This window comes from Alligator mississippiensis, chromosome 1 (assembly GCF_030867095.1).
Source record: "Alligator mississippiensis isolate rAllMis1 chromosome 1, rAllMis1, whole genome shotgun sequence".
Lineage (NCBI taxonomy): Eukaryota > Metazoa > Chordata > Crocodylia > Alligatoridae > Alligator > Alligator mississippiensis.
In genome coordinates, this window is record NC_081824.1 from 192,836,255 (window position 1) to 192,853,021 (window position 16,767).

General features: G+C 44.6%; 1 protein-coding gene across 1 annotated transcript in view; it reads left to right on the forward strand.

The window, feature by feature from the left end:
* Positions 1-315: 315 nt before the first annotated feature.
* Positions 316-16,767, forward strand: part of PKDCC (protein kinase domain containing, cytoplasmic) — a 47,120-nt gene continuing 30,668 nt past the window's right edge. Inside the window, exons 1-2 of the mRNA XM_019483011.2 lie at positions 316-926; positions 14,814-14,936. Coding sequence (XP_019338556.2) covers positions 369-926; positions 14,814-14,936 — 681 coding nt within the window. The 5' untranslated portion in view covers positions 316-368. The remainder of the gene's footprint in view (positions 927-14,813; positions 14,937-16,767) is intronic.

Genomic DNA, 16,767 nt, shown 5'->3' on the forward strand with positions numbered 1-16,767 from the left:
CATGCTACACGCTGCCTTCCAGCGAAGCGCAGCACGCAGCCAGCCAGCCGCCTCTCCGCACTAGCCCGTAGGCTCCTGGGCGCAGGGCTCAAGCGGCCCTGAAGGGGAGGCGGCCCGCCCCGCCCCCCCAGCCCCGGGCGCCTGTGGGACTTGTAGTCGCGGAGGGCGGCGGCGGGGCCCGGGCGGCGGCGCGGACTACGTTTCCCAGCCCCCCCCCCGCGCCGCCCGTCAGCCGGCAAGGGGCGGCCGCGCTCCCGCCCATAATAAGCGGCGCGGGGCGCGGCGGAGCGCGCAGGCAAGTGTCATGCGGGGCCGGGGGGCCGGGGCCGGCTGAGCCCCTGGAGCCGGGGCGGCCGGGGCAGCCCGCGATGCGGCGCCGGCGGCTGGCGGCGGCAGCCGGCTGCTGCCTCTGCTTCCTGCTGGGCACCCTGCTCAACGTGCTGCTCATGCCCGGCCACGACCCGCAGCGCCCGCGCCAGCGGCACCAGCAGCCCCGCGCCGAGGGCTTGTCCCGCCAGCTCCGCGAGCGCTACGAGGAGCTGGTGCGCTACCAGCAGCTGCCGGCGGCCGGGCCCGGGGCCGGGGGCGCGGCGCGGCCGCTGGAGCGGCGCCTCATGGACCTGGCCCCGCCGCAGCCCCGCGCCAAGGTGGAGCTGGCGCTGGAGCCGCCCGCGCTGGGCTGCCGGCAGCTGCGCCGCGCCGCCGGCCTGCGCTACCTGGGCTCGGGCTACACCAAGGCGGTGCACCGCGCCGCGCTCAACCGCAGCCTGGCCGTGGCGCTCAAGTCCGTGGACCTGGGCGGCCACGACGTGCAGCGCTGCGCCGAGCGGGCCGGCCCGCGCGGGGACTGCTACCGCCTCGCCTCCTACAAGCTGGTCAAGGAGATGATCCTGCTGCAGCGCCTGCGGCACCGCAACGTCCTGCGCGTGAGTGGCAAGGGGCAAGGGCAGGGCAGGGCAGGGCAGCCGTCCGGACCGGGGTGGTGGCAGCCGGGGCAGAGGCACGGGGGCAGCTGGGGTGCACCGCCTGCCCCGCAACCCGCCCTCCAGTGCCAGTTAGGGATGGGCTGCCTGCCCCCCAGCTCTCTCCAGCCCCCACCGCGTGTCAGCTAGGGCTGCGCTACCTACCCGCCAGCCCTCTCCGATCCCCCCAGTGCCAGCTGGGGATATACCGCCTCCCCTTCAACCCTCCCCTCAGTGCCAGCTACGGATACATTACCTACCCTCCACCCTTCTCCAGTCCCCGCAGTGCCAGCTAGGGACATACCGCCTCCTCCCCAGCCCCAGCGCTGCCTTCCCTTCAGCGCTGCCCCCCGTGCCAGCTGGGGGTATACCTCCTTCCCTTCAACCCCCCGGTGCCAGCTGGGGATATACTGCCTACCCAGCCCTCTCCAACCGCCGCTCCCCGTCCCAGCTAGGTTTTTACCGCTTCCCCTTCAACCCGGCCCAGTGCCAGCTGGGGATATACCGCCTCCCCTCCAGCCCCTCTCCTCCCCTGGCAACCTGGCGGTGGTGGCGGGCGACCCCCGGCCTGGAGGATGAGCTCCGCCGCGGCTCCCGGCAGGGGCTGGAGCCGCAGAGCCCGCGTCGGAGAAACCACGGGGCTTCCTGCAGCCCGGCCGCTCAGGGGGATCGGGCCCTGTCCCCGGGCACCGGGCGGGGGGCTGCTGCCTGGCCCAGCCGGGACGGGGCGGGCACCCGGACACGCGCGGGCTCGCTACGGGGGCATCGCACGTGCCGCCCGGCGGGGACTGAGGCGAGCGGCTCCTAGCCCCGCTCCTGGACGTGTCTCAGCGCCTGGGGCTCGGGGCACGGGCTGGGAAACGCTGGCGGGGGGCTCCCATCGCGCTGCTGCTTTTGGCCTGGGATGAAATGAGCAGGGGCTGATACCTCCCTCGGCTCTTCTAGCCCCCCCACCCCCGGGGCACTGAGGAGCCGAGCGAGCAAAGCAATGGCCCTCGCCTCTGCCCTCCCCAGATCCGGGCTGGCGGCGGGCATCCTCCAGCTCTGGGAGCCAGCCCCCCGCTCCGGCCGTTTCCGTGCTGCCCGGGGGCACAGAGGGGGAAAGCACCCAGCAAGGGGGAGGCTGCCATGGGGCTGGAGTTGGTTCCTTCTTCCCGTTCCCTTCTCAAAGCGAATCCATCCCCAATTCACGCTTGCTATCCACGAATTACCCATTAGAAAGAGAGAGGCTTTTATCAGCGATGTCCCTTTACTAATGAATATGAACAAGAATATCCTCCAGGGCTTCTTGGTTACCCCCTGAGCCCTCATCCGCCCGCACAGGGCGAATCGGAGGCGGGTGTTTGTGCGGAGCGGCCGGGGGAGCGAGAGAGAGGAGCCCGGCGGCAGGGCGCACCCGGCTGGCTTGTCGTGCCCTCCCCCCCCCGGCTCCGGACCTGCAGCTTGTCTGGGCTGGGGGCTGAATGGTTCCTGGTTGGGACAGATCTCTCTCTCTTTTTTTTTTTTTTTCCCCTTCTCCCCTGGGTTGGAAATAATTTGAAAATCGTTCCCAAAATCAAAATTAAAAAAAAGCCAAACTTCTGCCCCGAATCATATGGCTGGCGGGCTGGAGAGCAGCAGGGACGGACGGGCGCGCAGGGGAGGCGACTCCCGGACGGGCGGGCGGGCGGGCTCCCCCCTTCTGCCCCTTGTCGTCGGCGGGCCGTGACAGCCGGCGGGGCTGGGAGAGGGCACACGCCCGGCTCTGCGGGGGTGGGGGTAGGATGCTCCAAAAATGCTCTTCGTGGCGATGGCAGGGGGCAGTCTAGCTTCCCAGCTGGCACGGGCACCCCCATGTCGTCCGGGGTCCTGCTCTCTCCATCCTCCGGCGCTCTCCCTTCAACCCCTGGCAGCGTCTCACCTGCCCAGACCCGCCGGACGCGGGGCGTTCCGCCCGCGGGCACTGCTGCTGCTGGGGCCGGGGCTCGTCCTGGGATGGTACCATGCCCCCGCACTGCTCCGGCCCCGCCTCCCCCACGGAAGCAGCAGGCGCTCGCGGCTGCGGCGGCCCGGCGCTTGGCAGGATCAGACCTCGAGATCAAAGAGCAGGATCCCACAGCAGGGCAGCTGCAGCCCTCGCCTTGGTCCCGCCAAGCTGGGCTCTGCGGACGCGACCGGCTTCCCCGAGAGATGCACCCTCGGGGGAACAGCTAGTGTCTGCCCCGCCCTGCCCTGCCCTGTGTGCGGGCACCGTGCTGCGGGCTGGACTGCCCTGCGTGTGGAGCGCGGCCCCTCCGGGCACAGACTCAGCTTGTCTCGGGTGAGGCGCTGACAACCTGAGTGGAGCTGGGCAGATAACAGCCTGGTTCTTCACTGTCTCTCCCCTTCCTGCTCTGGCCTGCTTCTTCTTAACATCCCCGTCTTTTTCTCTCTTTCTCCCTCCTGCTTTCTCCTTTTCTCTCTCTCCCTCCCTCTCTCTCTCCCTTTCTCCCTCCCTTCTTTTTTTAAGGCATCATTTATAAAATTAGGGCACAACAGAGTGGGAACCCTTTCCAGACCGCACCCTTGTCTTCACACTGGCTGAAACGCTCATGCTCTGAGCCAGTGGAGGGAGCCGCCTCTCTCAGAGCCAGCTGCTGTGTCAAATCTGTCTGACCCTGTGGAAGGGAGGGTGGGCTGGTATTAACTAGTGTTAATACAAATAAAGCATTTTTTAAAAATGAGGTGCCTTCCGCTTTAAAGCGCTTGCCTGAGCTATTTGTGAAGTACGGTTTGTTTCCTTGCCTGGGGCACGACTGCTGGATTGGGCCGAAGGTGCTGCTTCCAGGGATGAGGCTGGGAATTTGTAATTTACACCTATACACAAGCCTACACACCTAAACTAGTGGTGGGGAAGGCATGTAAACGTTTCTGCCACAGGAGCCATTGCACAGGCAGGTGCAGATTGAAATAGAAATGTATGTTTTTTGGAGAAGAGTAGTTTATTAAAGTTGATTTAATAATGAACAGCACTGGAAAGAGGGGGATTTGGGTCACTGATTTATTGTAAGGCAGGATTTAGCAGGCCACTAATTGCTTTGCAGTCGCTCTGTGCCAAATGGGATGTCTGTTCTCCTCTCCCTTTCCCTCTGTGCACTGGGTTCTTTTCTTTTCAAAGCTAAAATGTCTCATATTTATTTATTTCTTGAACTAGAAACCTGCCTTTCCCTGTGGGTAGTGAGAAAGTCTGGTTAGTTTGCTCCAATTCCTCTTTCCAGTCCTTTTTGCATCTGGGGCAGAGGGAGAAGCCAAACACCATTTTCTGTTAATTTCACACAAGGAGTTTGATTGTAAAGAAACAATGGCAATGTTTGATTTACTGTAATAATATAATTATAGCTCTTGTATATCTGAATTAAGGATGCTGCCAGTCATGGCCATAAGCAATTCTTTTGATGAATTCTCCCTTTCCATTGTTGAAGATGAACTAGAGGGTTGGAACTGACATGCCTTTGTGAAATTACATGGTTATTTCTCTGGTAGGTTTTATAGTTCATCTTCTTTTTATTCCTACCCACAGTGCAGTGCTCCTTACTTAACACAAATAGTCTTCACTTTCCCCAAAATAAATAAAAATAAATGATGAGTTTATCTTGAAATAATTGGATATGGGAGTAGAGGACAGCTGTGAACAGCAGCTGGTATCTGACCAGAGGCTTGCTGATTGTATAAAGAAGGCCATTTCATTTAGGTTTTTAATGGTTCGGCTAGATTAGTGTTAAGACAAATGGATGAAGTAATGGAATAACAAATACATTTGAACAAACAAACAAAAATCATGGTCCAGATTATGATTTCTTACTAGTTTAAATCTGGAGTAATTCAGTGGATTTTACTGGAATTATTCTGGATTTATGTAAGTGCACATGGTCTTGATTACACTGGGATTATGTATTGGGCTAGAAAAGGTATTAGCTGAACCAGTGTTAAACATGATTGCTTTTGTTATGGGCATGTGCAAGGGTGTTAAAATGTGTTAGCGAGTTATGGTCTGGGTTACAGCAACCAGCTGACACATTTTAAACATGACTTGTCTCTCTTTACGTGTCTCGCATTCCTACATCTTGTTAATTAACATATTAAATAGGTCATCAGCTGGTCCCTTGTTTTTAGTTGGAGTTTTAAAATGTTGGGACTTTAACTAAAGTATGGTAATGTTATATGGATGTAGCGGATTTCTCTACATATTCATTTTAGTAACTGGAAAATCTTGAAGTCATGACCCATCAGGTTCTTCACTCAAAGTCCACCCTGATTTTTTTTTTTTTTTTTTTTAAATCAATGCCATTTGCATGCAGCAGGGGTTGGGATGACCTCTCCTGGTGAAGGCAGACACTCAAGAATTTTTCTGTTGCAGGACTGTAAGGATCAGTGGTGATGGGAGCTCAAAAGGCTTCTTTGTGCTGGCAGTGGTGGAGACTGCTCAGTGGTTGCATCCAGCATAAAAATTTGAGTCACTGTTGGCGTTCTAAGTAGCCTGTGATATAATATCTTCAACAAAGAATCCAAGCAAAATGGTAGCTGATCACTTGAGAAAACTGTAAATATGAACTTTGGGTGGGGTTAGGAGTAGACATTACATTCTGGAGTTTAACTTCCAAAACAGAGCCTTTAATTGGACAGCATGGATTTACTAGAGTGAGGGCTTGGATTCTATTATGCGCCTGTTCTGTAACCACTGATGGAGGACACCTTGTAACTCCAGATGTCTGTATGAAACAGATCAGAAAACTAGCTTATTCCAAGCTGTTTTTGAAACTGGTCAGGCCAACTTACATGGGGCTCTTTAGCCTGGAAAAGTGCAGGCTCAGGGGCGATCTGATGGCCTCCTGCAAGTTTATCAGGGGTGTTCACCAGTATCTGGGGGAATGTTTGTTCACCAGAGTGCCCCAAGGGATGACGAGGTTGAACGGTTATAAACTCCAGCAAGACCATTTCAGGCTGGACATAAGGAAGAATTTCTTTACTGTCTGAGCCCCCAAGGTCTGGAACAGCCTGTCATCGGAGGTGGTTCAAGCACCTACACTGAACACCTTCAAGAGAAATTTGGATGCTTGCTGGGATCCTATGACCCCAGCTGACTTCCTGCCCCTTGGGCAGGGGGATGGACTCGATGATCTTCTGAGGTCCCTTCCAGCCCTAATGTCTATGAAATCTACGAAACTTAAACTTTAAAATCAGGTTTCCACCCAAACTTTACAAGGTTTTAAAAAATAGTTTAAACAGAACTGTTCAGAAAGGTAGGGAGGCACGTGGGCTAAAAATACTTCAGTCTCTTGGAAACCTATGTGTCAGAGTGACTTTCCATAAGACTAGTTCCTAAGTGCCTATATCACTTGTGCAAATGGGCTGGAGGCTCCTAAATCAATTGGATGCTTACATTCAGTAGGATAGGAGCACTGGACATTAATATGGGTCAAAGAGAAAAAAAGTAAGCGCTGCCACCTGCTGATGACTTAGTGGAGACAGTTAGCTGCATCTAACATATGTCCCCGCAGCCCCAAGGAGCTGGGGTTGGAATGGAGAAGGGCAGAGAGAGCAGACAGATGCGGTTTGGCGAGGAAAGAAGAATTACACAAAGTGCTTCTTTATTGCAAGAGTGCTTCCCATAAGGCCCAGATGTTATCCTGAACTTTTAAGAGTGAAGAAAGGATCTGTTAACAAGAACTCCAGAGCTGTTGGAAGCACAGGGCTGATACAATTGCAAACCTACTATAACTATTCATGTCATTATTAGACAAGCCGAATGCCTCAGTGCTAAAGAGGCCAATAATATTTCTCCCATTGAACTGCATGGGACTGCAGAGAGGATTCAATTTACATAGCTGTTGGCAGGAAGGGATTTCCAGGAGGCAAAAACACACATAGCAGAATTAGTTAAAGAGCTACACCCTCAGTTATTTGCTTTCATAACTATCATTCATAAAGCTAATCCCATTTATTTGTCGAATGATATCTGTGATGGCTCCACAGTTGTAAATCACTCCCAAAGCCTCTCCTTTGAATTACTGCCTCTCTTATTGGAGCTGATGACTTGCAACTTCATCAGCCTCTTAGAACAGGAACATGTCATTCCCCTCTCTCCATAGCAGTTCAGTAATACCGGTGGTCACCCCATCCAAACATTTCTAGGTGCAAATATGTATCTAGAAATCTCCTTTGCTTCTTGGATTTTTCAAAGGAAAGAGAAAAGGAGTATAAAGCCATTCAGCTTTGTGAGTTCTCTGCCCAGGACATTATTTTTTTGATCCACATGACATTTTTATAGAAACTTGTGAATTCCAAGAGCATGTAGCTATTTTTCAGTATTATTTTTGTTACCTACCAAGCAGGCTAATTTATAAAGCAGGTAAGTGTTCTTGTCCTAGCCCATCTTTTGTTCTGTAGCTGGCAAGACAAGACATAGAGAGGCTAGATGCCTTGTCAAAAGCCACAGAAGCTGAATCTGTCAGAGTTGGGCATAGGCTCAGGATTTCAGGGTCTCAAGCTAAACCATGCTGGCTATGTAGACCCCACCATGCCCTGAATCATAGGTTGTATCTACATTAAGCTGAGATAAACTTGCTTCATTTGTGCTTTTTGAAATGGTTTAGAATAAAGGTCTTGTTCCAACCTATGCTAGTAATTGTTGTCTTCCTTTGCCAGCTCAGAAGGAATGCTTCCTGACAAATGGCAAACAATTCAGTTCCCTCATAAATTATTTGGTGCCCTTGTAGAGACATAAGCACACGTATGGAGGATTGGCTGATCCACAGATTTCCTTCCATGCAGGGGACACTGATTCACTTGGAGCCAGAGACCATATTGTCAGGTGTTGTGAACCACTTGTGAGAGTGTTGGGAGCAGCTGTTGTATGAGGGCAAGGTATAATGTGCAGCTAGGCATCCAGCCCAATTTTCCAAAGCATCTAGGAGTTGAATTTATATTAAAACATTCCTTTTCTGGGCTGACTGCGAAGATTTTGGCAATAGCTTTGCTACTAGTTTTCTGAGACCACTGCCCATCAAGTATTGTCTCATTTCCATCTTGTACCACATCCACAGCTGCATCTGTAGCCTTCTGTTATCTCATGCCTTATACCAGGGGTGGGCAAAATGCAGCCTGTGGGCCAGATGTGGCCTTCCAGGCCATTGCATCTGGCCTGCGGGACCCCTAAGAAATTTAGAAAATAAATATTAATCTGTCCCTGGCTACCTGTCATGCGGCCCTCGATGGCTTGCCAAAACTCAGTAAGCCACCCTCCGCCCAAAATAATTGCCCACCCCTGCCTTATGCCAAGTTTAATGTGCTTTGGAAAAGGGACCATAATTTTGTTCTATGCATTTATAAAATGGATTTCTAGTCTATAACTGGAGCTTGTAAGCAGTGCAGTAATACCAATGCTTATTCTAAAGGAGTAAACTGTTATTTTTCCTTGATCTCAGCTTAGCCATGCAAGCTAGGCAAGGGCAAGCCGTAAAGTATTTATAGGTTTGGAGCTTGAAAGGCTCTGTATAGTGCTTAATCAAGTTCAGAATGGTATCTTCAAGGGAAAACCTACTTATTTTAGGGCTGTGCTGCTGTAGACTGACTCTGAATTAAAATTAAACCTTACCTTGGCAAAGTGTGCCTAGAGGTGAAGTAGATATCTGTAACATTCTATTGACAGGATCTGTTTTGGTATGGACATGTCTCCTGAATGTTCAGACAGAACTGCCTTGCCAACCCCTTCAAAACAGAGAAATTTCAGAGATTATTAATTTGAATAGTTTCAAAATGAAGGGTCAGACTTCTGTACAATTCCAGTAATGGATATGCCACTCACCCCAGGTGGAAAATTCACAGTAAATTTTAATTGCTATCATTTCAGCTCTGACTTCTGGTACGTGTACAATCCCACTGAAATTGTGGTTCCTTGGGTGTTCCTATTTACTTCAGTGGAGCTACTTTGAGGAATAAATATTTGTAGGGCTAGATCTTGGGTTTGTGCAGTGCAGTATGTATACATTTTACACTGTTGTCATTTTACAAGAGAACTGTCTCATTCTGGAAATGGGGAGAGTGGAAGGGAGAGAACCTTTGTAAACCACAAGTTTCTGGCCAAAATACAGTGTACTCTGTAGAGTGTACATATATATACATACATTTCTATATATATGCACGTATTCGCGCGCGCGCGCGCACACACACACACACACACTCTTGAATTTCAACTTTTGTTCTCTTTTTTGGAAGCTAAAGATATGGATCACAGCTGACATGACAGTTGTGTTACACCTAATACTTGTAGCGTGCAACACTTAGTAACAATAACTATCAATTCCCAATACATTTCTCAATACAAATTAAAGGGAAATATGAATTGTTACAGTTTAAATTAAAATTACCCACTTATTCCTAACAATTTCCATATCTGGCCTGAGGTGGCAAGAAGAAATTTTGCTTCTTGGCTTTCCTGCCCAACTTTGGTCCCAATCTTACAAGGTGTTGAATGCATTCTGAATAGAGCTGTGTCCTTTGTACCCTGGTCTAGATAAGAGCTAGCTTTGTTGTTAAATAGGATGGATTCATTTTATATGCAACGTACCAGCATATTACATTTCAATAGGAGGAGATTAGTTACTTAAATAATCTTTTTTGTCTTCTATGCAAAGGTACCCAACAGTTTAAACATGCTTTTGGATTTAGGAGAAGCAGTAAAAAATCTACAATATACTTGTTAAGAAATTATGAAAAAAGCAAACTGTAAACAGATGTGAGGCTAGGATTATTTATTGTTAAATCATAGCTAAATATTAGGCACCATGCTCATTGTGGCTGTTCACATATATTGCTCCTTGAAGTGACTAGTATGTTGGGATGACAAAGAAAGGCATAGTTGGGCAAAAGTTTACCGTCTGATTTTGTCATTCCATATGACTTCATTAACATGGCAAAACACTTCACAGTCCTTTTTTTTAGCTTAGCTATTTAGTTCTACGTCCAATTTTTGCTTTGATCAGTGGGAGTCTTTCTATTGAGTTCAATGGAAATTAGTTCAGTGGCAAGCTAACTTTGCCAAGACCAATCCTGGCCTAAGTTTTAGTTTGGCAAGGCATACATATGTATCTTTGAAAATAAATATCCTTCTGAGGGCAGTGTACTTACCAGTTCCATGTACACATGAGCAAGAATTTTTATTTTTAATATGGTCTATTTTGGGCCAAAGTAGTCTCTTTTACTGCAGATGGATCTGGAGTAACTTGGTAAATCACCAAGAGGAGAATCAGGTCCAGTGCCAATGTTGCCAACTCTCATAATTTTATCACAGGTCTCATGATAATTGCTGCTCCTAAGTGAGAGGTAAGTGAGTATGTGAAGATTTCAGTTTTCATTTAGAAAAAAAAGGTAGATTTCTAGCCTTCATGGGCACGAAGAAAAACTGTAACTATGGAATATTAATGGCACAAACTAAAAAGCAAACTGAAGGACTCTTAATATATAATAGAAAAATTGTGACTTTTTTTTTTTTTTTTTTTAAGGCCAGTATAATTAATTTTGCAGGTCTGGCTTTTGATCTTTTAAAAATTTTGTGTTGGTGATACTGCATCAGGCTGCCACAAGCTGAGAGCAGAATCTGGCCAATTGATCTCATTTTGGAAGCTTTTCAATTTTGTACGGCTCCTGATTAAGCATGCTATAGAAATGAAACGTAACAATTTGCTAAGCCTTTTCTTGACATTTGGTTTTTGAAAATACAGATATGGTGCCTACACTAATGCAGGATGGTCTGTTGTTTGCATATACTTGCTTGCTGATGACAGCTTAATAAGCTGCTTTATTTTGTGTTTTTATTCAATAAGCTTGTCAGCTTTTGTGTGTCGTCTGACCTCTGCTTCCCCCCTCCTTCCCCACCTTGTCTGAAAAGGGCAACCCTGTCACTATAATTTGTAGCAAAAACGAATTCTAAAGGGACATGAACTGGCTGGTTATACAGACCTGAAATTTTACAAAAGAATATAATTTATGCAACAAAAATAATTGAAGTGGAAGCAGGAGTTTTGGTGCATAAAGAGTAGAGGACTAGGTTTATGAGTAAGACAAATTTAAAAAGCTAGTGAAGAATTCAGTGAACAGGGATGCTTTAAATTTGTGAACAGCTAATCTTTTCATATCTCACTGGAAATGCTTTTTCTGTTAAGAAAAATTTAAGTTAGCAACTGTTTGCTATTAGATTCTATGCAAAGATACATATTTGTACTATTTAAAAGTAATAGTTTGACATATCAAAAATATGTTCATTCGACTTTGTTTCTTTTCCATATACATAATTGGAACCATGTTGAATCAGGGGATGAAAAACAATGTTTCTAATTATGTCTAAAATGTAATTATGTGATAGAGCAAAACTACATCCTTACAAACAGCATTTTAGATGCTGAAGTTAATTTGTGTTATTTTTTGATTGCACTTTTATTTAGTCTCTCTGTGTTGTTGTTTTTTGTATTATTGCCTTTGGTTGATCCAAATATGTACAGTATAAAACATTATTTACTTCATTACATGTAGATGCAAACCACACTGTTCCATTTAGGACTTGAAAAAATTGATTAGATAAAAACCAAGGAATTTGGGTAACAGCTCTGAAGTGGCAGATAGACAAACTAGATGATCTCATGAGGCACTTAAAAAAAAAGAAAAGGCCTTGGAAATGTTGCTTAATAATGCATGTGCAGTTGCGAGTCTATATTTCATGTTGTTGTCCAGAAATACGGGATGGATGTGCAAACAAATGGCCATTTTAGCTTCCCATCTTAATTGGCCATTTTAGATTACTGTCTTTTTGCCTCAAAACATAGCCATTTTATATGTGAGGTCACCGTAATTATAAATACAAATATGTCCACATAGTTGCATATGTATTTTTGCATTGGGCCTCTGGCTGCTATTTACAATAAATATAAATGTAGTCCCCAAACCCCTCCATATCCCAGTCTTTCTTGCTACTAAGAACTTATATTACCAAATAATAATGCCACAGCTAGAATTATTTTACATAAGTAAAAGTATTAAAGAAGGGCTTTAGCCAGATAGTATATTTCCTTGGTTAGAATTACTTTATATATTTCTGTAGTAGTCCTATTTAAAAAAAAATAAAAAAATTAACATATGAACTTTATTAAATTCAGCACTCGTTGTATAAGAACATTTATTCTCTGAGAGGGAAGAGAGATTTTCCTGTAGAAGGAAAACTGCATTCGGTCCTTCAAACCTCCACAGTGACCAAAGCAATTAACTTGGCTCCAGAGCAGTGAAGTGTGCACTAAGTACATAGAGGATCAGTCAGCAGTGCTTTTTGCAGTGGCGGAACTGGCTTCTAAAATGAGATAATAGAAAGCAACAGCACCCACCTCCCAAGACCAAATTTATCACATTATTAAGTCCCGAGGAATCCATACATTGAAGTTTAACTCATACAAGTGTATTCTGAGTGCATTCTTGTTTGAATAATTTAAATAGTCATAACATTTTCATGCAACGATGAAAGTCATTGTTATGACTATCTAAAGAAAATATGTATTATTAAATAATTCTTTCATTTTCTAGTCTTAAAGAGGGCTTGAAGGGCCAACAAAGAATTAAAACCTTTTCATATTCATTATTGCTGTGAAATGAAATTGATTATGAAATTGATATTTGGAATTAAATTTGTCTTCTTAATATCACACCTATTTAATGCAGATTTTTTTCAACAGATAATTTTATACTATTATTTGAAAAACTTGACTGTTAGGATAATTTCGCTTCTCTTGCTAGTCTCTGCTTCACAAAACTTAAGATTGTAAAAATACAGGGCCCGATCCCTGCTCTTAGTCTAAATTCATGAGAAAGTTAAATTCTGACCGGTAAGGGCTGCTGGATCAGGCCTGTTGTATATTCTTCTTAGCAAAAACAACTATGCTATAAAATATTTTATTTATCTTTTGAATTATATTTTTCCTAATGTGTAATGATTTTGTAGTAACAGTTGGTCTGATGTGTTCTAAGATAGCTTGGGTCCTGCTAGGTTTTTACTTTTGTGCCAGTATCAGAAACGAGTGCATGTACATTGTCACAGACATTAACAGACTGAGTAATTCTAGGTTGATGTGATATTATCATTGTAATAAATAAAGCAGCCCTATTTCCTTAGTTCAGCCCTACACATCTCGAGTGCAGCAGTACCTAACACAAGTACGTGTGTGATGCCAAAACTTCTACTGTATGTTTTAAAATAAACTCTGCTAGCTTCTGTGTGTTTTTTGTTTAATGTGCATGTTTTACCAGTTGTTTTGAAATACTATGCCACTGCACCACTTAAAAAAAATGGCTTACTTCACTTACATTTTTGTAATGCTTTCTGTCTTTGAAAATAAATGATGACAGAGCTAAGGAAATGATTGGTAACAATAATATATACAATATTTACTGAATTTGCCTCCTTTTTCTGTTTATCAGTGAACAGACACAATAAACACATCAGTGACCAGATCACAATACACAAATTCTCTTCCTATTTAAATGAATTCAGTAAATTTGTTGCAATGCCCTCCCTCATTCTGGATCATCAGTTGATTGAGTTACTTGTGCTGGATATTAAAACCTTGAGTTGGGTTGGTGTTGTTTTTGACTCCGTGCTGAATGAGCCTAACTATTATAGGACACAATCCAAATCATGTGAAGTCTACGTGAACGTTCTAATTGACTTCCCTGATTTTTGGATCCAGTCTGTGATCAGAAGGTGGGCTTGAAGAAGCCTGAGACTTGTTCTCTCTTAGGGTAGGAGAGCTGATAAGTCAGATAAGGTGTTTTTTTTGAAGATGTCTAAGCTTTTGTATCATGCAGGTCCTTTTACTACAGGGCTTATTTGGCTGGGTGCAGAGTTAAATTTTATTTAATGAACATGTTGCCCCAACTACGGTATTTAGAATCAGATCCTTATCAGACTCACTTAACTTCTGTTGTGCCAGGACTTTGCAAGGAATTTCTAAGAGCCTATCCCTCCATCGCCAAGTTATGCCCTATTTCATATAAAATAATTCACTTCAAGCACAGGGGCAACATGTTCTTGCTGTGTAAATACAACTCGATAACACAAATGTTCTTGGAAAACAAACACAAAAGAGACTGGAGCAAGGCTGTAATGCCTTCATTTTTAAATTCAAGAAATGCCTTACAAAATATTTTTGCAGCATTCTCTCCTCTCTGTCAGTATCGTGCCTTTAAGTACAGCAAGTGCAATTAGAAATGATCTTTGCTTTAAAAAAGATATATCTTGACAGTTGCAACTTCTTTTTAAAGTTTATTAATAAGATACAGGTCAGCTTGCTTTCTTGCTTAAACACTCAGTGCACCCGTGATAGTCCTGTAGAAAACACCATTTTAAGAGCAACTTTTTAAAACAGACAGTAATTATGATTCTGCTAGATGACATATGTGCTGTGTACTGATTTCCTTCTGACAAAGTTCCATGTCTGGGCATATACATACTTTTAGATATAAATTTCTGAACAAGACTTTTGATTATAAAAGCTTGCACAGAAAAAATATGCAGATGTAACATAGTAGCTATGTACTACCTATTGCCCGTAGACATTGTGCTAGGCAATTTGAGACTTTTGCTGATGGGCTTCAAGTGAGCTCAGCTCGAGTGAGAGGATACAAGGCTGCTACCCTGGGCTTTAAGGGCAGGTTGCAAAATATACAGGATGAAAGGGAGCAAGATGAATGTGGGAGACTGATGCTGTACTCTTCACACCCACTGAAAAAAGAAAACTAAAGCATCCCAAGGTGTGTTGTATTGATACCTTTTTCTTGTATGTATTTTTATTCCAGCTCTATGGTTATTGTTATCAGGACAGTAATGACATCCCAGATACCCTGACCACCATCACTGAACTTGGCTCCCCACTAGAGATGATTCAGCTTTTACAGACTTCTTGGGAGGACAGATTTCGAGTAAGTACAATAACCATGGTACTAAACAGCTTTTAAGAGGGATGTGAACACAAAACTACTCCAAGGATGAAACAAAGGTTACACAAGTTACAACTTAGTTCATATATATTAAACATTTTCTCTACTGGGGACTGTTAAAATAAGACTCTTTATTCCCATTTTTGGTGCTGTACTGTTCTGCCGGTTGATGGTATCAGATTATAGTGTGTTTGTTCCATCATAAGTTTAAAAGTTTCATACTTGTTAAAAATTCAGGATCTGAAACTTTTGGCTTGAACATTACGCTCTACCACTGGAGTTTAAACAATAGAAGGATGTGACATCTTTATCTTGATTGTTATCACAAGTTGATTTTATAATTGCCCCCTATTATGTCTGTCCTTTAGTGGAGGAGAGTAAAGAGTAAAGCAAATGTACCTAGGACCTAAAATGGAGTTTAGCCAATGAAAAGTCACTCCACTGGCAATTAACCAGGAGTATGAAAGTCAGGCTTAAGTTGCATCGAATGGAGTTAGATGGCAGCTGTGCTTTGATCCAGACAGGGCACTGCTTATCAGGGTCTGTGATTTCTTTGGATGTTTTTCTTTACTGAAGAAGAGATCAGTTACAGGTGTAATTTAGAACCCTGTGGACTATATTTGGTCCATGAACTTCAGTTACCTTGTTCTAAAAGAAGCAGGCCCTTAAGAAATGTTATCTCAAATCAGAGTTTAGCTTGTAATGGCCAACTAAATAAGCTGATCTCTCACACCCAATCCATAGAATTGGAATTTGTGGTACTGTGTGATATAATTTGCAAGAGGCACATGAGATTATTGCCTTGACTATAATTTATGGGCTATGTTTGGAAAGCTTCTCTTCAGGCTATGAATTTCTTAGAGGGTGATTCAAGATAAAGTTGAAAGAGAAATATCTTAGCAGTGCTGAGCTGATTTGCATAGATGGAATATTTCTGGCTTTGCTATACTGAGGTATTAATATACTGTCATTTACCGTATCTTACTTAGTACACCTAAAGGACAATAAAACAGATATTAAAATATCATCTCAATGCATGAGAATTATTTATGCATCTGCAAACACCTAGGCGCGTGCTTAATTTTTTATGCACAAGCGGTCCCATTGTGTTTGAAGGCTTGGGCACTTAGCCCTGCCAAGCCTTAAATCATGTACTTCAGTCTTGTTTTATGGGAATATACCCACACAGGGCTCAGTGGGGATCTGTATAAGTGGAGTCATTTTCAGGATCATAGCTTTACTAGCATTTGAAAGAGGAATATTATTTCAGATTCTAAACAAAACCCCTTTTAGTTTTTGCAAAATGCATTTTATGCAAGCAGAATTCCAAGTTTTGCTTAGTAATTTATGAAATCTGTGACTTGAGTTATTTTGGTCTAATATTTTCCTTTGAGTAGGCAACAACTTCGAAAGTTCTCTAATTATTTTTTCAGTGTTCATTCCCTCTAATGTTGTTCTGTGAAGTGTGCTCTTGACCCAATGAAAAATCACATTCATATTCTGACTTTCAAATGCTTCATTTTGGTCTACGTCCATTTCCTTAGCAACACAACATGCCTTTTTTGTATAATGTCCTCTGGGGCATTGCATAAAACAATATTATGAATTTCAAGAAGGACAAAAGAACAGTCAATCCAGACATCCCATAACCATGCTTGATTTCAGTTATACCTTCAAGTATCTCTACATAAACTTTTGGTATCATTTCAGTGGGATAAAAATATTCTAACTTGGCAAGACAGGGAAATTATTATAGAAGTATCTGATAGACCTAATATTCTACAGAAGTCTCTGAGGTATAACATGAGACATG